Consider the following 25,053-nt stretch of genomic DNA (forward strand, 5'->3'; position numbering starts at 1 on the left):
GTGGTCACCCAGAGTGGCGCTGTGGGTTCTGACTGCTCAGTTTCATAAGACAGAGCAGGGGGTCAGAATGCAAATACGCAACCTGTTGAGATGGTTTGGTTGTCTTTAACAATGCCCCTTTTGATTGGGAGGGCTCTACCTTTAACCCCTAATGCTGAAGTCTTCACTGATAAACAGTTTCACTCAATTTCATTTTCCTTACCACTTTGCATAGATTTTAGCCAAATTAGCCAACAGACCTTATACTCACATTCCCCCATGGCTATTTATTAAACATTAATCCTGAACTGTTTGCACAGATATTATAACAGCTCCCTGTCGATTAATTGCTATCTCACAATTCCTAAGTAAAACCACTTCAACTGCACAAACCTAAATTTGAATCACTCCAGCAAGATAGTTACAATCCGTAAGTAACTTAAGAGTTCTCATCCCTCATCTAACTTCTTTCCCAACTCCGAATGTTTTGACTTCTTCAGAAAATACGCATTATGAAAATGGAAGATGAAGCCAAATATCTCAAAACAGCATTTTTTAATAGTGAAAAATTAACCTTGTCAACATAATACTGTACACTACAGCAACATCTGGCAGAACCAATGGACACCTTTCTAGCTCAGTCAACTCCTTTTTAGGCTGAACTTGGTCTTAAAATGTTAGGATCCTAGAACTGTCAGGATTCAGCCCAAATGCTCTGTCTGGCCTGAATTATTCAAGAACATCTGCAGAATTGACCCAATTGTGTGGCGCCATATGTACGTCTCATCATAAAGAAACCATCAATATGAAAAGGAAACTAAGAAGTGGGGACAGAGCATGAGAAAAGTAAGCTTTTGACTAAAGAAGATTCAGTTTATAAGTCTTCACACTTTCATGCTAACAAGTCTATACAGTTGCTTAATTCCCCCCCCAAGATGAGCCAGCTATTTTGTTTTGTTTTGTGGCATCTTCTGCTTTACTGTACCTGTTTATATTGTTGTACACCACCTTGGTATTTTATGGAAGCTGTCCAGGCTTCCAGGCAGTTCAGACAGAAAAAGTGAGAAAACCTACCAAGAACACTTGGCAACAATAGGACTCTCCCTTCTTTAATCCTTTGAAGTGCATTTATTTAATTAATTTCTAAACTGCCCTTCATCAGTTGTGTTCCAAACCAGTTTACAGCACACAGATATCAAAGTATAAAATACACAAAAATTCAATCCAATAGTTTTATAAATCAACTCTAAAACAAAACTGTATGAGCAGAAACATAGACAATATCTAGCAATTTACTGCTGAACTTTGCCCAATCAGCTTCCTCCAAATGAAAACCTCAGTTGCTCCCTAATATCCCGGGATCTGCCAAGACGCAGAAAGAGCCTTTTATGTCCGTCCCCCCAGGTGTCCTTTCCCCACAGAAGAGGAAATGCCCTTCCCCAACACTGACAATATCCTCAAGAGAAGAGACTGCATTTAGCCTTAAGAACCAGAGTAGACACGTCAGCCTATCTGCTCCCCATGGAGGTAAGAAAAAGGCAGTAAGGGAGACATCAAGAAAGGAAATAATGAATCATCCACAGATCATTTCAATGCATCTTATCAATATAGATTCTAATTCCTTCCTCTGAAACCTTGCCAAAGTGCTTTCTGCAGCCCCTCCAATATGCAGTCAATGGCTTTTGCTTGAGATCAATTCACAGGAAAACAGCAGGGAACATTTGGGGACATTTTGCCAAGGGCAAGTCTTTGCACAGAGAAATTTGTTGCTGGTTGAAGCGCAGCCTGCTGCACAGAGCAGGGTTCAGCAGAGAAGCCATCGCTCTCCCAGCAGCTCCCAGCTGAATCCTTTGCTTAGCTTTATTACTCATGGAGGGAGGAAACTCCTCTTCCCACTGGGCATTACCAGTCACACTGGGAGGCATAGCACGTGTAAGAGGTTACTATCCAGATGGGTGAGGTATAAATAGCAAATTATTAATATTATAAATCATTATACCATTTTGAACTGCAACTCTCTGGCATGTACTTTACATTGCAAAGGAGGCAAAAGATACCCATCAAGGAGCGTGGTGCCTTGTCTTCTGTTCTCCCCTGCATTGGCAGAGTGATATCGGGACCAGGGATTTCCAGAGCTACAGAGAAAGTTGCATGGAGCTGGAGTTAGGGAAGGGATTCGTAGCAGGGCTGTAATTGAATTGCCCATCTGGATTAACAAGGGGGTGGGGCATTTGACATGAAACCTGTATGTCTCTGAGGGGCTGGACACAGGAAGGGAAGAAAGAAGAGAGGAATATTAGGAGAGGGATGGAGAGTCTATATGATGGGCTGCCAAAGCATTAATTGATTCCCTCTCCTGTTCCAGAGAGGTCACAGGGGTCAGGAAATCTCTTCTGTTCATACTTGTTCTATTGCATGCAAATATCTGTCCCTGTCACTGGGAGGCTAACGAATGGGCAATTACCACAATAGCCCAGCAGGAGCATTTTTCCCAATTACCTATACCCACTCAGAAGAGCCCTGCAAAGCCTTTGGTTTGTCACTCCCAGCTAACAGCAGTATTGAATCTGCTCCTGTCTGACATAAAGGGACTGCCATACTTTCTCATTGAAAGTGGAACTGAAGACAGCACCAATTGTATGACAGACTGGGGGATTTTCCCTGCAGTGAGCCCCACATATTCAGTTCTGGGGTGTGCTGTGTGTTTGATCCATCAGTGACAGCAAGTGGCAACTTACAGGCTCATGCCAGGGCGCTGGGAGATCTACTCCTGCCCTCCCCACACCACTTATTCACCACAATGTCTACATGATCCTGACCTCCCCTACAGCAAAGGTCTCCTGCAGACGGCTTCTTAGCACCAAGAAAGAAAACTCTCTTGACAGACCAATATTTTCCTTTTGGCAACTAAGGAGTCCCATTTGGGCTCAAAGCCAGCCATGCCAGAGAGAGACTAGCAGAACTCTACCCAAATGGTCTGGTTTCCTTGCCCTGCCCAGACTGCCTTTCAATCCTATTTCGCAGCAGATAAAAGTTTGCAACCAAGTCTGCACACAGAGGCCGCAGCTGCTATGCAGACACCTTGCTCAAACAGGGTTTTTAGCAAGTCAGACTTCACCGGTTAAATAAATAGGCTGGTATAAAGCCAAACGGAAATGCTTTTTTAAAAAAAAAATGTAAAAACGCTGTACAGGTGCACAAGACCAGCTGTGTCCCCCCCCCAGGCCCCCTCCTGCCCCCAGACATACCATTTCTCCCACTGATCCTCAAGCCAGCTCTCCTCCTCTGTGCTCGACTGCATTTTAAGTTCAAACTTCATTTAAGAGGATCCCCGCCTCAGGGGGAGAGGAGCAGCGGCCGCAGTTGAAGGGAGGCCTCCCCCCTTAAGAAAAAGGAGAGTTGTGTATGTGCCGTCTCCTCTGCCTGTCCCGGTTGGGGAGAATCTGCCGCTCGCGCTGCTCTCTCCTTCTCACTGCGCATTCTAAGGGAGCTCATTAAAAATAAATGGACTCAGCTGTCTGGGGTGGGTGGGGGGAAATAACCCTCTGGGCTGAGATGGTGCCAAGCCCTGCACTCTGCCTGGTCTGCTGCTTCCCTCAGCCAGGCAGGCTTCTGATCAAGTCGCATCTCTGCTCCCCTCCCCATCAGCTGCAGTCAAGGGGAAAAGTGGGGAATCGAGTTACCACATCAGTGGCACTAAGCTCTGCCAAGCCATCCTTCCCCTTGACCTTGCAATGCCTCTGCCCCAACAAGGCTGCATGGGACCAGAGTCCCCAAGTGCAAGAGGACGACCCAGCCATCTCCATTATTCAGGCAGAGGAATATTGTTACACAAGGAATCTAAAATGGCTAGCACAGGGCAGAGACAGAGCTTGCTTATACCATCAAGGTACTTACCAAAGTAAGGAACCCCAGGGTTGTTCAGCTACATCCCCTTGTTAACTCACCTGGGTGATTCACAGGCCAGTGTTTACTCTGGTGGGACAGCAAGCCTATTGTAGTCTGCAGCAATGGGGACCTGTGGCTGCCCAATGTCACTGGACTACAACTCCCACCATCTCTGATTATTGACCATGGTGGCTGAGGCTGATAGGAGTTGGAGTCTTTCAACTTCTGGAGAGCTACAGGTTCCCCATCCCTCGTGTACCACACACTCAACCTATGCTGGGGTTATGTTCTGGGGATAGCGCCTAAAGTCCAAATAGTGTACAGTTAAAACACATTGGGTTCAATGGTGGGTGCGATTGCCCAAGTCATCCCCCCCCGAGCCCCACCCCCTTTCCATTTATTTTCATTTTCATTTTTGCCACACACATAAAGCTGAATGTACACAAGTTAAATGCGTGAAAGCTACAAACTTACTGCATTTAATTTTAAAATGGGACCTCAAGGTCTAAACCTCCTGCTGGCTTTGGACAAGGCGCTGCAATGCCACCTTTCTCCTTTTTCGGCAGGCCTGCAGTCCACTGGCACAGGTGAGCCACTGTCCCTAAGCAGCTTGCTCCCTGGAGAAGTTGCCATGCAGGCACCATTTCAAATGGCCTCCATGTGGCAGTCAATTTATGTGAAGGGTCCTTTATCACAGTCTTAAGTGATTCCCAGTCTTTATTATAGTGTTTACCACCATCACCCTCAAGGGCAGTGAAGCACTATTAGTCTTATTACTAGGAAGGAGGAACACGGAGCAGCTTCCGATGTGGAAGGGTTGTAGAACAAAATGTGTGCACTGCACACTTCCAGTTGCCCCCCGGCATCTGAAAGAATATCACCATCTCTATCACCTGTTGGGGGGTGATAAACAAGCGAACTCTACATTAGGGGCTCACACATCCACCGTGGTCTGGGCTGGGAGAATATATATGAGAGGAGCACTAAGTCTATTTTGAATGACATGGAGAAGAGAGCGGAACAGCAGGTGCAAAGCACTTAACCCTAGAGCTCCCTGAGCAACCCTTCACATCCAGATTGGCTCTCAGGCACACAGAGGCTGCTTTGCAAGTTGCCCAGGGATCTCTGCTGGGGACAATTCCAAAACCCAGGTGGATTGAAAGCTTTTAAGAACATTTGCGGAGAGGGAGTTAGGTCAACAGCAGCAACTGCATGTTCATTAAGGGATTCTGGCTGGAGCTTAATTTAAACCACAGAAACCAGCTGGAGCCATCCCATTAAGGAGCTGGCCCAGAAGACAGACAGTCTGCTCTTCCAAAATACTCTATAAAGGTACATGCCTGTCTCATTCACTTCACTGGGACCTCTAGCAGCACAGCACTCCGAGGATCAGGCTGTAAGGAGCATTATGCTTTTAAAACACCACCACAGCAAAGCCTCTAGAGAGCAGCCTTCCCCAGGCTGGGGCCTTCCAGATATTTTGGACTGCAACGCCCATCACTCCCAGTCAGTGTAGCCAAAAGTCAAGGATTAGGGAACTTGTAGTTCAATGGCATCTGCAGGGCAACAACTGGGGGGAAGCAATCCTAGAGGCACAGAGAGAACCTCCGAGCATCAGTCCAGGTAATTCATGCTAATGTTACACAAGGAGAACAGTCGCTGGGCTATCATAATGTTCCTCCAAATGAGTTAGACAAAGGACTGCCAGCTCATAGAAGCATGATGCATACTGCTGTGTCCCCCAAAAGCAACTCCCATGATTTTACATGAGAGGGAGATGAGAAATTCAATTTCAATGGAAACTGCCTTCAACGTCATTGCATTTGTTGTTAATGTTAATACCATTTTAATTACTTGAGATCCACATAACCAAAATGCATTTGTTCAGCATTTTATCTCTCTTTGATTTTTTTGCCTCCACCCCCACCTCTGATGTCATTTTATTTGCTTTCACAGAACCTGGTGCATGCTGTCTTGTGCTGCTTCCTTCTTACCATTTTTGCTACATCACCTTTTTCTCTTTCCTGACCGTCTTTCGTTTTCAGCCTTGCTTTTTCCCATCGGGGCTGCCAAACTGAATTAGGTCCATGGACCATCTAGCTCAATATCCTCTCTCTGACATCAGCCCAAGCTCAGGTTGCTCAGAGGAAGATGCCAAACTCTTGAATGAGGCAGAATGGGATAGCTATCTCAATCATGCCAGTTGCAGCCAGAGCAATCGAGAAATCCCTGCACTGTACAAAAAGTTATGCACTAAGCCTGCATTTGGGATTGACACAAACAAACACTCAGACCACCACAATCCCAAGCACCTGATTTTGATCCACAACTGAAGGTGTGCCTTGTCATTATTTCTGAACCTGGATTAGGTCAAGCAATGTAGATTCCCAAACCTAACAGTCTGGGACCAGAAGAATATCATTTGGCACCTTAGCTGCTGCCATTTCATGAAATCTGAGCTTGCTGGGCATTGGATAAAATAGTAACAGCTTCTCTCCATTGCTAAGTATGCACTATAATCAATAACTTGAAACTGCCATTATATAGGAAGGTACATTTGGGCAACAGCTAAAGCAGGGGAGACAGAAACCAACCCTGGCAGATGTTACACAGGGATGCTCCATATGGACTTGCAATGGCCCATGACTAGAGCACATTACTGAACTCCATTATGTGGTCCTACTCAAGCACATGCAGGGAGAATCCTTCTGTTAGGGACACAGTCCCCTTCCCCATGTCCCTGTGCCACTGCTATTCATGCAGTCTCAACGGCCCCATTGCTTTCACAAATAAGCATTCATCATTGCCTGCCCTTCTCTCCTTGCTTCTGCTTCCTCAGTTTAGGTCTGTGTTTATTAACCATATTTTCTCCTTGTTATTGATTGTGACAATGCATTTGCAGAGATTGTCAGCGGCATCCTCACCAAGACTGTGTTATATGCATGCAGCTATTTATTACACTGAAGTGGGCTTTTTCCTTCCTGTGCTTGCCCAAGTGGTTGTGGGTGATGCTTAGAATTCCATGGGCTGAGTTTTATGATTATTCGGGCTAACTGCAGGCATTGAAACAGTCTTTGTCTAAAATTAATATCATCACAAGCAGATTAGCATGCTAATTCTCTCTCCATTCTGCCACAGCATTTTCTAAAGCAAATCCCTGTCCATGGTGCTCAACGGCTGAAAAACTAGCCACCCCTTCCTCCGCTTCTTTAGTTCCTATGGGGATTTACACAGGCTCAGAAAAAGCTATTAGACGTCTCCGGGGATACACAGACCCTTTCCGTAGCCGAAGCCTGCATGTTGCGTGAGCAACAAGCAGCCAGGAAGGCCCCTTCCTGCAAATGCATGGGCTCCCGTGGGTTGGAAAAATCAGCTCATTACCTTCAGGCTTGTTGCTAGTGGCTCTGCATTTTAGCAGCAGCAGCAACTTCCAAGCTTCAAATGCCTTGCTGGAAGTAGGGTGAGCCTCAGATCCAAGGTGACAACATTGAATGCATGATTATTTATTGCTATTGACAAATACACACACACACACACACACACACACACACACACACATATATACTGCCCAGCAACAAAATAATAAAATACAGTTGAAACCACAAAACCAAAATATACAATACAGCATAAAAACTCAGCAGGAAGTATTAAAACCAAAACAGCAGGGCTCCCAAGAGCACAAATGATATTGAAACAGTCCTTTAATATTTCGGAACATATCTAAAAAACACAAATAATTTTAAATTACTGAAAGTTTAAAAAAATAAATAAATTAAAGCTTGCAGAATAAAAAGGCACTGAAGACACCTCAAAGCAGGTACAAAGAAAGCATCTTGGGAATAGCATTGTACAAACAGGGTGCCATGACTGAAAAGGCCCTCTCCTAGTACATAAAAACTCCTGGATCAGGCCCATGTTCCATCTAGTCCAGCATCCTGTCCTCACATGGGTCAATCAGAACTATCTTGTCACACCTCACTCAGCAGGTGAACTTATTGAACACCTCAACAACCTAAGTCCCCCACTTATTTGGCCAACCTCTATAATAAGCAAAGCAGACCATTTCTGTCTTCTCTGTGGTTGTAGTCCAATGTGCTTCTATCCCGCAGGATCTGTACTGTACCCTGCCCTACAGCCTTGAATTTCTGCTATTACATATATATCCATGAATTTTACCTGCTCTGCTTTAAAACACATTATTTGCTGCAACACACAATGCATAGCACATATTCCAGAATCTGGTTTAAGTTGTTAGAAATCTTGATTTTCTGATCGCTCAACTGAATCTGATGGACAGCTTATAGCCATTCATAGTTGTTTTACTTTCTCCTTGATCTATTCTGCCTTTTTACTCTATTAGCCATTTTGATGCATTTAAAAGTAGTTCACACATTCCTCACTGAAGAAGGTGCTTGATCAGCGTATCTTCCCGAGTTAAGAGTATGAGAGAATAGAGGCTGTACAAGCATGTTGACCGCTCAATATCTCATTAGTAAATGACTTCATCACTCAATGATTCGCAGGTGAATGGCCTCCGATGAAAAGTGTTTTAACTGAGGTGATGCCAGTTGATATAGGAGCTCTGACTTTTGGCATTAGATCTGTAACAGCTCATTCACATGTGCACAATATCACTTGATATTTTGTTCCTATTTTTGTTTCAGGAGTTCTGAATTCAATTTTTTTGGGGGAATAGTAGCACCTGGTGCAAAGTGAAACCTAGTGGCTTCTCATGCGACCATGCTTATGAGACCTCCTAGGTAGAAGTAGGTAGGTGTGCTCACTGAACACAAATTGTCCCAAAGAGCTGACATTTTGATTTCAGTTTCATTTCAGACTATGGTCTGATACAAATTGCTCCAATGTTTGTACAGTGGTACCTCTGGATGCGAATGGGATCCGTTCTGGAGCCCCATTCGCATCCTGAGTAGAACGTAACACGCGTCTGCGGGTCGCGTTTCGCCGCTTCCGCGCATGTGCGTGACCTCTATTTGAGCATCTACGCATACATGAGTGGCGAAACCCGGAAGTAACGCACTCTGTTACTCCTGGGTCGCTGCGGAGCGCAACCAGAAAATGCTTAACTTGAAGCTACTTCAACCCAAGGTATGACTGTAGTTCTCAGGGCACAACTCCTCAGGGATGCAAAAGCTCACCCTTTAAAATTTTGAGATCTATTCCTGCACTTCAGGTAAGCAAGAGGAATCTTGAGTTTTAGCTTCTTACTTGTATTTGTGGAACTGGATAAAAATGCTTTCATAAACCAGGCAGACACACAATATGCAGGCAGGTCCCTCCAGTCAAGTCTCTTTTCTGAGAAAGTTCTCCTTAGCACTGAACTATCCCATTCAATGTCCCATCTTCAGGTGCCACTTTGTCCTCCAAAGGAGGATGACAAATTCAGGAGCTTAAAAATAATATTTATGCTGTACTGGTTTCATTGCATTAAACCTTCCAGAACTCCTGACCTCTGTTCATTTGCCTAGCTGCAGGGGTGTTAATTGCACTGAGATGTATATAATTCCCTTTCTCCTTCCTGCATATCTATATTAGCAGGATACATATTGCCGGGGAGGGATGAGATGAGGGAAAGGTTTTACTGGCTCTCTTCCAGAAATGAAAGTGGAAGCATTGCAAGAGCAGAGACGTGCTGCAAAGATAGATTTGGAAGACTGCGAATGTGACTGTGCCCCAAACTAGGGGCAAGACTGAAAAAAAGATTTTGAATCATGTATAGTGCAGTACACGAACTGTTCTGGGATTTGTTAGATGTCCTACATTCCTATCTGGATTCAGAATCATGGTATTTCCAAGATTACCCAAGATAACTATGAAATAATAAGGAATGGCTGCCTAGACATTAATGCCCAACTACAGGAAAGACACAGTTCCCAAGCCACCTGCTCCTCTCTTGTTTTCTGGACCTTTCCAGTTCATTTCCGGTGTTGCATATATCAACTAAGGGCATGGACCATAGCTCAGCGAGAGAGCATGTGCTCTGCATGCAGAAGGTACCAGATTCAATCCCAGACATCTTCAGTTAAAAGGATCATTTAACTAACAGATGTCAGGAAATATATCTAATGAGACCTGAAAGTTACTGCAATTCATAGTAGTAAAAATGGGTTAGGTGGACAAATAATCTCACCTAGCAGGAGGCAACTTCCTATGTGACAGGTAATATCAGAGAACTGCACCCACCAGGAGACGCTGTTTTAATCCCGAACAGCCAGATGAATTTCAAAACTCTGTTTAAATATATGTAATGAGACAAGAACTATGCAAGCTGGCAAAAGTTCTAGCCTCCATCGTGTGATGCCATGCAGGCCTACTGTATTGTTATATTTTATGTTTTAAAATAATATTTGTCTGAACTTGTGACAGCAGTCAACTGCAGAGATTAATTGCAAAGGAAATGAGGCATGGTTGTGTCTCTTATCAGGTTCCAAGTCACACATGCTCTGTTGTTTATCTGGAGATAAATTATTTTGAGCAGCACTAAGATAAGACACGGCCAAAGATTCAACTTGTGCCAAAGACTAACACTTTATCCAAGGAAGCCTGCCTGGGGCCTGCTTTTACCATTTTTCGGCACAAAGCAAAGACTTTCCTTTCTCATTTCAGGATTCTTTACAACCTAAGGAAGGCTGGTTGAGCTGGTGCATGTTCCAAGGGCTATGATAACCATGATTCAGATGCAGGAAGCCATAGCTGTGGGACTACCCCTCGTAGTCAAGAGTACAAATGCTGAACAATGGTTTGTAGACTGAAAGGAATTGATTCCCCACTCAGTGGGCTCTGGGTGAAGTCCCCACAGAAAAGAAGGAGGTGCATGCATTAGATGAAGGACTGTTTTATTTTTCAGCCAGTCATCAAATCATTATGGGCCACGAAGTCTTCAAAGGTCAGTAGAGAAATGCAGTGCCCCATGAACAAAAAAGCAGCAAGGAGGAAAATTCACCTTCAAGAAAGGCAAACTCCATCCTGTACCCAAACAACTTTTTGTTCTCCAAGTCCTAGTCAGATCAGACTTGCACCATTGCACATGTGTCACCTCTGCTTAGATGCCACTTAACATCAAAGCACAGTTGCTCAGGCTTCACCTTGTGATGGGAGCACGGAGTGAACTGAAACTAGGTCATTGTAAAAAGGGCTGACAGAAATTTCTGCTTGCTTTACAGCCTAGAACAACAGAAACCCTGAAAAAAGGGCAGCCCCTTTTGCTAACAGATGCTGAAGTGCAGCTCAGTACAGTATATAAAGATAGTTGGCTAATGGGGCTGAATCCTTCAGTGGCACAATTTTCAGATATTTCAGATTTGAACGTCTTTCAAAAAATGGAAAACATTTAAGCAGCATGCTAACCCTGTTGCAACAAACCCAAGGGAAGTGTTTCTCAAACCTGGGTCTCCAGCTGCTGTTGGACTACAACTCCCATCATCCCTAGCTAGCAGGACCAGTGGTCAGGTATGATGGAAGTTGTAGGCCAACAACAGCTGGAGACCCAAGTTTGAGAAACACTGTAGAAGTCTTGGGGACCCGAGAGATTAAATAATTCGCAGCATGAGCTTTGGTAGGCAAACCTGCCTCATCAGATGTATGTTCTGGCCAGTACTGGCAGAGGAAGGCGGGTGCGGTGTGCACCGGGTGTCAGCCGTGAGGGCAGGTGACATTGTCGCACCACACACACACACACTGTGCAGGCAGCGCCCCCGGATGCTCGCTGCATGGGCGGCGGACCACTAGGGACGAAGCTGCCGCAGATGGCTAGCAGCGCCCCTCCCGACGCTACGGGTGCCAGGGCGGGTAGCTCCGCCTCTGCTGGCCAGCAACCGCCTGTGCCACAATAACATTGTTAAGTATCACAAGGCACTCAGTTGCTTTTGTTTAAGGGGTGATCTTTGAATGCCCTCTCACAGCCTGCAAAGTTTCTCTTAATCCTCATGGATCTGAGGATTCCCATATTTCAGCGAATGGAACTTATTTCTATTTGACCTAGATCTTAGAGCAGGGGTCAGCAACCTTTTTCAGCCATAGGCCAGTCCACCACCCCTCAGACCATGGGGGGGGGGCTGGACTATATTTTTTTGGGGGGGGAATGAACGAATTCCTATGCCCCACAAATAACCCAGAGATGCATTTTAAATAAAAGCACACATTCTGCTTATGTAAAAACACGCTGATTCCCGGACTGTCTGCAGGCTGGATTGATGAGGCGATTGTGCCGCATCCGGTCCATGGGCCTTAGGTTGCCTACACCTGTCTTAGAGAGTCTCCTGAATTCTTCCTGTTAACTGCTGAGTCCCGGTTCTAGCAAAATCTATTATTATCTGGATCATTAAGTCTGAATGGAGTTCTACATTGACAGACCTGGGCCTGATAGTCTTCTTCCATTTTTAGATGCTGCTGTTTACATTAACACACAAGAAGCCCAGGAGACAAATGCTGTATCTAGGACAACAATTCATAGCCAGACTATTATGGGACTAGGATGATCTCTACTACTAGTCTTGAGTTAGCCAGTTCTGTTAACTGAGCCACTTCTCCAGTATTTGTATCTTCTGGGCCAGCTATAATTGCTTGGTTAGTAGGTTTTTAAAAACATAATTCAGCCACATTGAAATAATTTTCAACAAATCCAGCAAACAATTTTAGAGCTAGAAAAGAGATCAATCTTCACAAAAGAGCAGAGATCAACCCACACCTTATTCATGTTTATGACAAACCCTAAAAACTTAAAGGCTTTTAGAAAACGCTGATAGATTGAAACAGATTGTTTTTACCTTACACAGTTGTTCAAAGGAACAACTACAGAGCTGCAAGTATCCATATGAAGCCAGACCTTAAAAATCAGACTTTGGAGCAGGGGTGGGGGATGGCAGCCCCAGGGCATGGGTAGTCAAACTAAGGCCCGGGGGCCGGAGCTGGCTCAATTGCCTTCTAAATCTGGCCCGCAGACGGTCCGGGAATCAGCATGTTTTTACACGAGTAGAATGTGTGCTTTTATTCAAAATGCATCTCTGGGTTATTTGTGGGGCATAGGAATTCATTCTTTCTTTCTTTTTTCAAAATACAGTCCGGCCCCCCACAAGGTCTGAGGGACAGTGGACTGGCCCCTTGCTGAAAAAGTTTGCTGACCCTAGGGCCTGAATGTGGCCCTCCAGACTTCTCTAGCTGGCCCTTGGGGGACTCCCAAAAGAACATAAAAACAGCCTGCTGGATCATCTGCCTATCTAGTCCAGCTTCCTATTCATACAGCAGTCAACCAGGTACCTATGCGAAGCAAAACATCACTCGTCCCTCCTAAGGTTTCCAGCCACTGGTATGTAACTGGTACTTTACTTTCTCAAGGCTCCTAATAAGGATCTTGTAAAAATGAAGCCATTCTTTGAATATTATTTTTAAGAGCACGAGAACAGAATGCCCACTGGGAATGATGGACCTTGGGCTAGCTAATTAGGGAGCAATTGTTAAGTATGGGAAGCCAGCATAAATTATGCTTTCTTAAGTTAAACTGGCATAAAGTACGCCAGATCCAAACTCCGTTCAGGAGGACTTCTGCTACTGGCTGAGCCGGACAAAGCCTGGCAGACAAAAAGCCAGCCTGTAAAATGGAGTTTGGGTGACACCACCTTTCTGTTAGGTTAACTTACACTATGTTTCCAGGTCACATGACTATGCTGAACTGGCTTAGGATCCAAGCTAAGTCCCCCTGCTGGGTCCCAAGTGAGTCAGGATGTGACATCAGCCAGCTGAGTCAGTGCTGGGTACTTTCACTGGTGTAGCCAAGTTGAGCCAGATACCTGCTGGATCCTAACACCACACATCCTGGTAGATCTAGCCTTAGTATTGTGCCCTTTCTCATAATTAAAGACATACAGTAGTACCTTGGTTCTCAAACATCTTGGTTCTCAAACGTCTTGGTACTCAAACAACTTGGAACCCAAACACTGTAAACCTGGAAGTAAGTGTTCTGGTTTGCGAACTCTTTTCGGAATCTGAACATGCTCCGCTTTGAGTGTTACGCTTCCGTTTTGAGTGCCACACTTCTGTTTTGGGTGTTATGCTGAGGTCTGTCTGTTTTTGCTACGTATTTTGTGGTTTTGCTTTTGCGGCTTTTTTGTTATGTTTTTGTCACTGTGTGGAACCCGGTTCAGCTACTGATTTATTGACTGTGTGACTGCAAGTACATTGTTTATTGCTTTCATTTTATGGATCAATGGTATCGTTAGATAGTAAAATTCATGTTAAATTGCTGTTTTAGGGGTTGTTTTTAAAAGTCTGGAACAAATTAATCCATTTTGCATTACTTTCCATGGGAAAGCGTGCCTTGGTTGTGGAATGCTTTCGTTTTGGAATGGATTTCTGGAACAGATTAAGTTTGAGAACCAAGGTACCATTGTATATTATATAACCAAAGAACTAGAATCTTTCTACATGACGCCACAAAGTACATGTGAATCTCAGTTGTACTGTGAGAATGCTGTTAATGTAAGACCAAATTTGCTGTTAAAGTAAGAGCAAAGAAAAACTGGAGAACATACTCTAGCCAATGATGGTTTTACAACTGCATTAGGAGTAGATTTAAAGAATGCCAAATTTAAGTATCAAGTGTGAGAATCACCCTGTCCATTCTCAGGCAAGTTTCTTAATCATGGTGGGTGATAACTAGGCCCACCAGAACACAAAGAACATAAAGCTGTATATGAGAATATCAGACTTATATGATGCTTATTATCTTGGTCCATTCCAGAAGTAGAAAATACCTGATGATATTCATAAGCATCAAGTTGAAAATAAATAATTTCAACATTCACCACTGATCTTTGGAACTCACCGTATCATGATATATGAATGGCCAAGACATTCAGATGTCTTTCCTCAAAAGCAATATTCCTTTTTCAAGAAAGCTGCACTTTCCCCTGGCACTCAAATGCCAATATTTTGACACTGGGAAAATACACTTCCTTATCACAATTTAAATTAGAAAAGAAATTACTAAGCAGGGATGTGCTAGAAGGATATAAAATTTTTCAGTGTGGAGGAGGAAATTTTTTTTTTTTAAACTCCTTTACTGATAATACTAGAACCCTGTCTCAACCAATTAAATTCATTAGTTGCACGCTCCAGACAGAAAAGTACTGCTTCATGCAACAGAGGCCTAACTTATGGAATTCACTGCTGCAGGATGCCAAGTTGGCTACCGGCTTAGATGGCGTTAAAATTAAATTAGGACACATTTACAGAGAACAAATCAATAGCTAAATGGAATCTGCAGGTATAAGTGTCATTGCTTACAAAGCCAAAAAAGCACTATCTATACACTGGAGGGAGAAAACAGTAGATCTGGGAAAACCAGGGGTTTGCAGAAGTACAAAAAATCTCTTTAAAAAAGAACTCTAAGAAGAAAAACCAAAAAGGTTGAATGAGAACTGAGTGTGCTAAGCAGCGACAAAATGCTGAATGACTGGGGGGGGGGGGAATATAATGGATGGGAGCACCCCATGATGCAATATTTTGTTGCAGACCCAACCTGCTTAGGAGAGCAAACAGGTATGAACTTCAGGACTGGCCCAAGACATTTTGGCATGTGATGCGGGCCACAAAATGGCACCTCCTCCACCATAGGAGGATGGAAGGGGCCCTCTCTGAATCACCCAGGTGGGTGCAAAACCCAAGAGACCCCAGAAGACAGCCCACACTATTTCCTATCAAGGGGTCCGAGAAGACGAGAAGCGCCTCCTATTTGTCAAGAGGCTGCTGTAGAGGTGGCACTGGGAGGCAGAACTGTCCAGGAGGTGGCAGATCCAGCCTCCAAGGATCATGCAGCAGCAGCGAGCAACACATTCATTGGAGGCAACTGCCTCACCTTGCCTCAAGTGTGGGCTGGCCCTGATGAGCCTTCTGCGAGAGTACAACTCATAACAACATAAGAGACTTGATACATCAAATCAAAGACCCATCTAGTCCAACATCTTTTTCAACAATGAGAAGACCAAAGTTTAACTATGCACATTGCCTCACCCAAATCTTCCAATGTTCAGCTTCATTGGATGACTCACGTTCTAGCATTATGAGGTAGGAAATAAAAATTCTCTGCCGCTTTCTATACACCATGCATAATTTTATACACCTCTATCATTTTTTCCTAAATGAGTAAAGGAAAACATAATCTTCCCTCATAGGGGAATTGCTCCAGCCTCTTGATCATTTGGTTGTCCTTTTCTGAGCTTTTTCTAGCAGGTTACATATTTTTATTACAATATCAACAGTTTTACATTTGAGTTCTTCAAAAACCCTCAGGCGGATGTCATCTGGACCTGGTGATTTATTTATTCTTTCTAAATTTGTCAATGAGGTCTCAAACTTCATCTCTTATCCCCAGTTCCCCAGAATCACCTCCTGAGAAAGTTATTTCAGGCGCAATAACCTGCCCTGCATCTTCAGCTGTGTTAATGGATTCAAAGAATTAATTCAGCTTGAAATGTTCTTTTATTCTTATAGCACACCTGTGACTACGTCATTCAAAGGTCCAACCGCATCCCTGTCCAGTTTCCTGTTTCTAATTTTGTTGTTGTTGGTCTTTATATTTTCTACAATGTGCTCCTGGATTTCATTCATTCATACATAATATATAACCTGTTTGCCTGCTTGCATTTCTTTTGCCAAAGTTCATTGGTCAAGCTCATTACTGCCTCCAGCAACTGAACAGCCTCTCCTGATTCACATGACAGAGTTGGGTGTCAATCACATACTGATGACTCTATACTCCAAATCCCTGGAAGGCTTCTCCCAGTGGCTTCATATGGAGCCCTGCAGATCCCTACAGCCCCAAAGCAAAGGGGCCAAGCAGAAGCCTCCTAATGCTACTCTCTGGTTGCAATTCTGCAAGTAGCACTGGAACAGCCATAAAATGGTGCACGCAGCTTCTAAACTGCAGAACCCCTCCAGGATGATATTGTAGTAGTCAGTGATATTGAAAGCTGCTGAAAGATCAAGGAAGATCAACAGGGCTGCATTCCTGATTTACATTTTGCAACAGGGCTTGTTTTCCCAATGTACGTAAGTCATCAATCAGGGTGGTCCAAGTGATTTTAGTGCCAAAGCCTGGCTGGAAGCTTGACTGAAGTAGGTCTAGAAAATCATTTTCCTTTAGGCACATTTGAAGCTGGCCAGCCACCACCATCACTTTCATCACCTTGCCAAAGGAGGGGACATCAGTGACAGGGTAGTAGTTGTCTAAAACCTCTAGGTCCTGGGAGGGCGTTTTAAGGGCCAGGTCACCTCCTTCAGGGCAGCAAGCATTACACCCCCTCAGAGCAAGGTATTAACAACCTGCTGGACCCATCCATCTTGTAAGACATGGCAAACAAGGCTCAAGAGGGCATGTGGTTGGCCAGACCCCTGCAAGACCTGTCCGCTCCCTCATGCTGCAACAACTGAAACTGATCCCAGCCAACTCATCTCCAAAATGCTCTGGGTGCTTCAGAATGACCACCAGCAGCTGTGCCCTCAAGTTCAGAGCAGATGCAAGCAGCTTTGCCTTCAAAGTGCTTTGCAAACCTTTTCACAGCAGGTTTCCGAGGGATCTGCCATTTTGCTCACTACTGGGCAGTGCTGAGCTACACAGTTAAGCACTTTGTGAAGTTCCATTGATTTTAACTGTGGAAATTAGAGCACATGCTGAACCGTCCCACAGAAGTCAATGGAGCTTCAAGGTGCTTAAATATGCTTGGATCATCTTTTTTAAAAATCTGGACTTTGCTGAATACAGGAACATTCGGGTAGCCTTTAAAAATAGAGGGAATTAAGAAGTGGGGTTACCTCAAGAGCTGTAATGCTATTTAATTCATTTATAAACGAGCAGACGACAGAGCGAGCATCAAGGCAGTCACGTTTGCAGATAAACACAAAATTATTTGGGATGATGCAAATCCAAGCAGACTTCAAGTAACCCCAAATAAATCTCTCCAAACTGGATGACTGGGCAGTAAGATGGCAAGCGAGATGCAGTGTGAGTAAGTACAAAGTGATGCACACTCTGTTAAAAGCAATGAGGGGGTTTGAACAGATTATGCCTTTCCAAGAGGAGATGGGGCCATTCATGCTGAATAACTCATTGAAAAATAATATTCAGCAGTATTTTTTAAAAAGACAAACTGTCAGTTCAGGCTAATTCAGAAAGTGATGGATAATTCAAAGGTCAGTAGCACAATCTCTTTTTTTAAAAAAAAAAAATCAGTGTAGCTACTACTTAAGACCTGGAGCTTCTTGACCTATGGGGAAAGGCTAAAATTAATTTAGGCTTTTTCATTGTCATACACACACACACCTTGTGGGGCAGGCAAGGCATGAGTGACCTTTATAAAGTTCTGAGAGGTGTGCAGAAAGGGATATATATGGTTTTTCCCCCTTTCCCTTTCATGTAATACCAGAACTCAGGATAACCCAATGGAATTGATCTGTTTCACAACAGATAAAAATAAGGACTTCGTCAATCCAGAAATATATGGCTGGCTACTGTTAGAGTTATGGCACCAGACTAGATGGACCTTTGGCTTCATCCAAGCAGGGCTGCTGTTTAGTTCTTGATGAAAGGTCTGAGGCTCAGCCCGGTGAAGACATTATGGCAATTTGTGACCTTTCCCTCCTCATTTTGTTTCTCTAAATTGTGTTCAAGATGGTCTCTTTCCTATGCAGATCTAGATGCCTCCCCCTCTATATTTTTTTAAGTGACACACACAGACTGGCTACTGTGTGGGGCAGTAGATGTTGCTCTGCCAGTACTGGATCTGAACTAGAATGCAAAAGCATCCTTTTTTTTTTTCATTTGCAAAGCTATACATAAGACAAAGTTTATGACCACTTGTAAAAAGCTGTCCTTAAATACTTGTCTTTGGAAACCTCAAAGTAATAAATAAGAAATATAAAATCCCTATCCTGTTACATACTTCATCCACTAGCATCATTACTGCCAGATTCATGATTTTAATTTGAAGGAAGCTTGCTTACCTCTTGCTGTTTTCAGCAAGAGAGGGGGTGGTTTATACATGAAGAATCCTGTCCCAAGGACAACATTATAATTTTTCTGGCCCCTTCTAGCTCTAACATTTCAATAAAACAGACACACAAAAGTTATACACAAAACAGAATGTGTAAGTAACACAGAAAACCTGACCTTTGCAGTGTCCAAAACATCTCATAAAACAGCTACATCAGAGTTGATTTCCCTCCATTATGAACCCCTGATCAAACATTTTCTTGCAAGCAGTTCATATCAAAAGACACTATGAAATCTTGCAACATGAAGAATATATCACAGATTTTGGCTTCCGTTCCAGGTCAGAAAGCATTTCACTCTGCAATGTATACCAATCAGGAAATGGAGCTAATTATTAGAAACCGGCTGATCTAATTATTAGAAACCAGCTCATAACAGCAATGAAACCCAGCCCCACAAATCCTTAAAAAAACCAAAAACCAATACGAAGCCAGATACAAACAATTGTATTAACAAATATGGGGGAACTGACCAATTACCTAGCTGCACCAAACACCTTCAAGAGCAGGGCTGTAGATGCCAAGGAGGCATCATAACCAGTCTATGTAATCATAGACAGGTGGTTCAAGGTTTCCCCAACTGCCTTTTCAATTGTTGCTCATACCTTATAGGCATGGTATTTCACCTCACAATTCAAACCCAAAATGGTCTTGCAGATACCTAAACCCTCTCATCAGCCAGCTACAAATCTTCCCCAAACCTTCTGCGATGGGTGGTTCTGATACAGTGGGAGAATGGCAGTTTTGTAGGTGTCCATATTTAAGACAACATTTTTCTCTAAGGAGATTTGCGTAGGAAGGAAGTATTGATCTTTCAGGAGTAGGGAAGCTTTATGTGGAACAGCGTGAGGGAAATTTGTGCAAATGGAAGGTCGGGAACAGCATGAGAAGCTTTAGTTGGGGTTGTGTGTATATTGTGGGGAGTGCATGTGTGTCATGCTGTGGGAAGGAGACAGTGTCAGAGGGAGATGGTGCAATCTGTAGCTTACCGAGGTAGGAATCTGTGCAGATCCCATTATCAATCATATTCATGGAAGTGGAAAGAGGAAGCCAGCAGGCTTTTCCCCAGCAGGAAAAAAAACACCTTGTCCTCCTTTCTGCGTGAGCGGCTGGTGTTCCAAAGGCAGCTTGCCTCCCTTTCCCCCTTCCAAGAGTCATACGCTAGCCATAGGCAGGTACCCCACCTGTTCCAGAAGAAGGAGCAGCGGGAGGGAGACACACTATTGGCACCCACCTGCTGGTCCACGACTTGCCATGTCACAGTCTTGAGGAGCAAAAAATAAAGCCCCCCCCCCAATCTCTGTCCACTGCCTCTTTATGGATGGGCACGAAGTGGGGTAGATGGGGAAGGATCTCCCATTTTCTCTATTATCTTCCTCACCTACTCAACACCCCCTCCACACACCCAATTCACCTTCTGTGCTGGGGATAGGAAGGATCTGTTTACCCAGATCCTTAGGATGTAGTAGCTGGCGGATACAACTGAGGATGACGAGAGCCTCGCTCTTTAGCAACCACCCCACACAGAAGGGGAGGGAAAAGGGCCATCGGGGCCGGGATCGTGTTGAGGGGCCCTTGAACTGAAACGCAGGCGGTGGGCAAGGGGTGGTGGGGTGGCAGGGTAGGGTAGAGCAGTGCCTATTGCCCCCCAACCTCCCCTGGCGGCGAAGCATCTCCCATTGCAAAGGGCGGTCGAGATGGGGACTGGGGGAGCTCCGGTACCTGAAATTGGGGGGCGAGGCGAGGTGCAGCCCCAAGAACGGGGAGGATCCGGTCGGGGACGTGGCTCCTTTCTCTCTCTCCGCCATTCTCCCTCTCCATGCAGGCGGGAGGCGAGGGGGAGGGGGATGCCGAGGCTGGCAGGCAGGCAGGCAGGCACGGCGGAGGGAGGGCTCAGCGGGGCAACCAGACAGCGATTATTTACCGGCGAGGAGGGCGACGGCGGCGGGTGGGTGGCGGGGAAGGGGGTGAGCGCGGTGCGGAAGGATCAGCAGGAGGAAGCCGGTGGGGGTAGAAGCGCGTGAGCGCGAAGAGGCGCTACCGCTGATGCTCCTCCGAGCCCAAGCAGGTTCCCACCTCTGTGGCGGCGGCAGCTGCAAGGCAGATGTCGTCGCCACCCCACCCCACGGCTGGATGCAGCAGGCCGGCCAAGCCCACCCACCACCACCCGCTTCCCGCCTCCTCTTGCCAGGGGGAGCTGCTGCAGCAGCAGGTGAAGCGGGCCGCCCCCACCAGGCACAGGCAGGCGGCCTGCGCGGCGGCAGAGCCAAAAGGCGCCTGAGGAAAAGCAAGCGGCGCAAAGGCGGGCCTCGGGCCTCCGGGGTGGGGTTTGCAGGGAGGGGAAGCCGGAGGAGGAGCTCTCCGGGAGTGGCTGGGAAGCAGGTGGGAGCGGGAGAGGAGTCGCCCGAGCCAAAGAGGCGGTTGCGCGCTGCGCGTAGAAGAAGCCGGGCCTGGGGATCTGTACCTGAAGCTGCTCTAGATCTGTGCGTGCATATTCGTGTAGGCGTGCTTTATGTGTGCAGAGAGAATCCCCCCTTGACTGCGTGGTGTTTTCTTTGTAGTAAAGGGCGGCCTGTAAGTTTCGCTCGGAAATCCCGTAAGTACAGCGCCACCAGCGCACGTACATTCATTGCACGTTCATTGCAGAGACCAGTCTCTGCCCCCACAGAGCTTACAGTCTAAATTCGGACAGGGCAGGAGGGCGACAGACGTGCGGAAACGCGAACAATCAGGCAGGAATGTGAGGAAATCAACTGGCATTTAGGTCTCATTTGAGGAGGCAGGCATCCCTTCCAGACGATCTCCTATTGGTGCTCATGACAGAATGGGGTGGGTGGTTATACACTATCGCAATTTCAATACTATTTACACCTGCAATGCAAAAAGATTGGGGGCAGACATACTGCTTCACTTCTCATCAGTGCACATCCCATAACTTTCCATACCACAAATGTTTTGCTGGGTGTTGTTGTTTTTTTGTCCCACTTTTGTTGCCATTTAGCCCCTTCCAGGTGGTAATAATGCAGTAACATTGGGGAAGCATCACGGAACAGCTAATAAAGTAGAATGGGATGTGGATGGTCCTGTATAAATCCACCTCTAATGTGCTATTATTGTATCCACAAAAAAATTACAGAATACACCTGCAGCAAAAGCCCATCAGTCTGGAGGTGCCCACAGTAATTAGGTCAGTTTTCACTGAAAAGGGGCATGTATTTGTTGCAATGAAGAGCATTTAGAAATGTCAGTGGATCAACAATGCAGCTATTGGATTACTGACCAGGGTCCCCTTTAGAGCTCATATAACTCCCATTTTAAAACAGCTGCACTGGTTGACATTTCATTTCCAGGTTCAATTCAAGGTGCTCATGTTAGTGTTTGAAGCCCCAAATGACTTAGGCCCCAAATAGTTGGAAGACTGCTGAACATGGCTGTCTTTCTTAAGATCTGCAGAGGTAGTACACTCAGAAGTATGGTGGCCCAGGAGAGGGCTGTGGCAGCCCCTCATTTGTGGAACTCCCTCCAAACAGGTGCATTTAGCAACTTAATTGTATAGCTTTCACTATATGCTGGCAATGTTGGACAGTTAAGGTGTTTTTTGTGGGACCCTTCTCTTTCATTGAATTAATATTGTTAGGAGTTTGGACAGGGAGTAGGCTATAGGCCAAGACTGTTCTGATCCCTGGATCCAGCAAGTGTTAAAATATAAGCAAGGATTCAAATTCATGATGAGGCGATAGCCTAGACCAGAGCTTTCAAAACTTTTCATGTTGGTGACACACTTTTTAGACAGGCATCATTGCGCGACACAGTAATTGTGTTTTACTAGCAAACCGGAGGTTAAACGTACTCCTTTCCAGCCCTGGGAGGAGCACAGGCAGCATTCACACAACACACCTACACATTGCAGCCGACACACTAATGTGTTGCAACACAGTTTGGAAAGCTCTGGCCTAGACCATTAAATGGAGTGGCTTTGTGCTAGATGGCAAATGAGGGGGGCCCTCCCTTAAGCGGCTGGTAGTTAGATGTCCAAAGGCAAGAGTTGAAAATTATGTGACCTGGAAGCTAGACATTGGAAGAAAAGCTGCAATCTGGGAACCAGAGAGAGAGAGCCGTGATTGATTTCTGTTTGAATTCAATGCTGGGATAAGCAATGACTGTTTGGAGTGTTAATGCTGTGAATCCCTCTGTTGTAAATTCAGGTTGTATATATGTGTAAATAAACCATATATCATAAATACACCACAGTCTCTGCTGCACTTCATTGTGAAAGAAATACGAACCCTGGGTATGTGCCTGGAACTCCTAGAATCTCACAACGCTTGCCTCTGGCAAGCAATTATTATTATTATTACAGTGGTACCTTGGGTTACATACACTTCAGGTTACATACGCTTCAGGATACAGACTCCACTAACCCAGAAATAGTACCTCGGGTTAAGAACTTTGCTTCAGGATGATATCTATCTATCTATCTATCTATCTATCTATCATCTATCCCCTTTTCCCTGGCAGGACCTCAGGGCAACTTCCAGATAAAAGAACCACTAAAAACATAGGGAAAAATCATTTAAAAACCAATTAAACATTGAATCGAAACTACCGTATATGTATATATAGAATCTATTAAAACCATGCTAATAATGACGAAATAGAACAGCACAGCACCAGCTCTTCCACTAAAAGCAGTCAGTTCCCAAAAGACCTGGAACAAGAAAGTCTTCACTTGCCAAAAGAAGGAATATGAGAACTCCAGTCCAGCTTCTCTAGGGATTTCCATAGTCTGGGAGCAGCCACCAAGAAGGCCCTCTCCCATAGCACTACCGAGTGTACTGGTGAGGGTGGTAGGACCGAAGTCAATCCCTTCAGATATCTAGCAAGAGCAACCTGTCCTCTCCAGGCAACCTTGTGGGCAGAGAGGAAAAAGGAGAGAGAAGGGTGACCCAACCCACCAATCAATGACTTTGGTCCACTAGTAAGCAACACCCCACCCTTTACTCCTGATGGAATGTGGACCTTGACAGCACAGATATTGTCCTACCACCGCCAGTTTATATAATAAGTGTAGGTTGTGAAGTATTTTGCATCCCCATACTTGCTTCATACTCACTCTGTAAGTTGGCCAATAGTTCTAGCTGTGAAGGGCTCTTGGGCAATTTTAATAGCTGCCCAGAAGGGAGAAAACAAGCAAGTTTATCTTCTTCGATGAATATAAGGTTCAGTATAATTCCCCCCATCCGCCTGCTTTCTCCTCTAAATACTCATTCTGTTATTTTATCTAAGCCATTTATACACCACTTAAATATTAATATTTCTAAGTAGTGTACAATAAAACAATTGACAGAAAATTGGGGGGGGGGTCATAAAACTAACCACTCCTTTGAAATGCCTGCTAGAACAGCAAAGTCATGGCCATGTGCCTGAAGTTCATCAAGGAAGGGACTTGCCTAATTTCAGCTGAAACTTCCACAGCCATTCTGATTTTCTGCTATACATGCAGAAAATATATGCATTTATTTGATTTCAACTAGTGTTTTCGCTTTCCCTTCAGCATTGATTTATCAATATCCTCTGCTCAACTTATCTTACAGATGATTAAAAAGTACCCTGGTCTTCTTCTGTAAGAACTATTTATCCAAGGAGTTTCTCAAGACTGTTTATTTGAACCCTGATGGATTTTTGAAAAAACAGGCTAAACCCTTAAAAACAACCCATCCAAAAACACTTTCATCTGCCACGCAGCAGCTGTGTTGCATATAACTAATCAATTTGCTACTTCAGAATGACCTAGAAGAGATAGTAGTTGTGCAAGTTCAGTAGCGTTGTCTTATTTGCAATACTGGGTGCCTATTCATTTGCAGTCCATTCCAGAAAGATTAAATATCACTGCTGATATAACTGTTACCCCATGGTAAGGGACTAATTAGCAGCAGCAAGTGTTATTGTTTTCTTTCTACCCACGGCTGAGCAGCCAGTTAACACTGCGGCACAATTTTTTGATGCTCACAGGTTGCTACTTGTTGCTTCTGTATCCCCAGCACAAGTACGTCATCCTTTGAAAATACAATTTGCAGCCTCCAAGGGAAGTGACAAAAATCCAATGTCTTGGATAGAACTGAATAG

The 25,053-nt window shown here is 44.8% G+C and overlaps 1 protein-coding gene across 4 annotated transcripts in view; it reads right to left on the minus strand.

Annotated features, from left to right (window-relative positions):
* MAPK8IP1 (mitogen-activated protein kinase 8 interacting protein 1) overlaps window positions 1-21,618 on the minus strand; it is a 66,160-nt gene extending 44,542 nt beyond the window's left edge. Inside the window, exon 1 of one of the 4 annotated variants that reach the window (XM_081001692.1) lies at window positions 21,392-21,618. Coding sequence is in view for 3 of the 4 variants with exons in the window: in XM_081001690.1 (XP_080857816.1) it covers window positions 20,650-20,735 (86 nt within the window). In the remaining variant the exon portion in view is untranslated. Of the gene's footprint in view, window positions 1-3,227; window positions 3,382-19,532; window positions 19,559-20,649; window positions 21,248-21,391 lie in introns of those variants that run through there. The other 3 variants (XM_081001690.1, XM_081001689.1, XM_081001691.1) reach the window with 3 other exon arrangements.
* Window positions 21,619-25,053: the final 3,435 nt, after the last annotated feature.

The sequence above is a fragment of the Podarcis pityusensis genome, assembly GCF_964106645.2.
Source record: "Podarcis pityusensis genome assembly, chromosome: 1".
Classification (NCBI taxonomy): Eukaryota; Metazoa; Chordata; class Lepidosauria; order Squamata; family Lacertidae; genus Podarcis; species Podarcis pityusensis.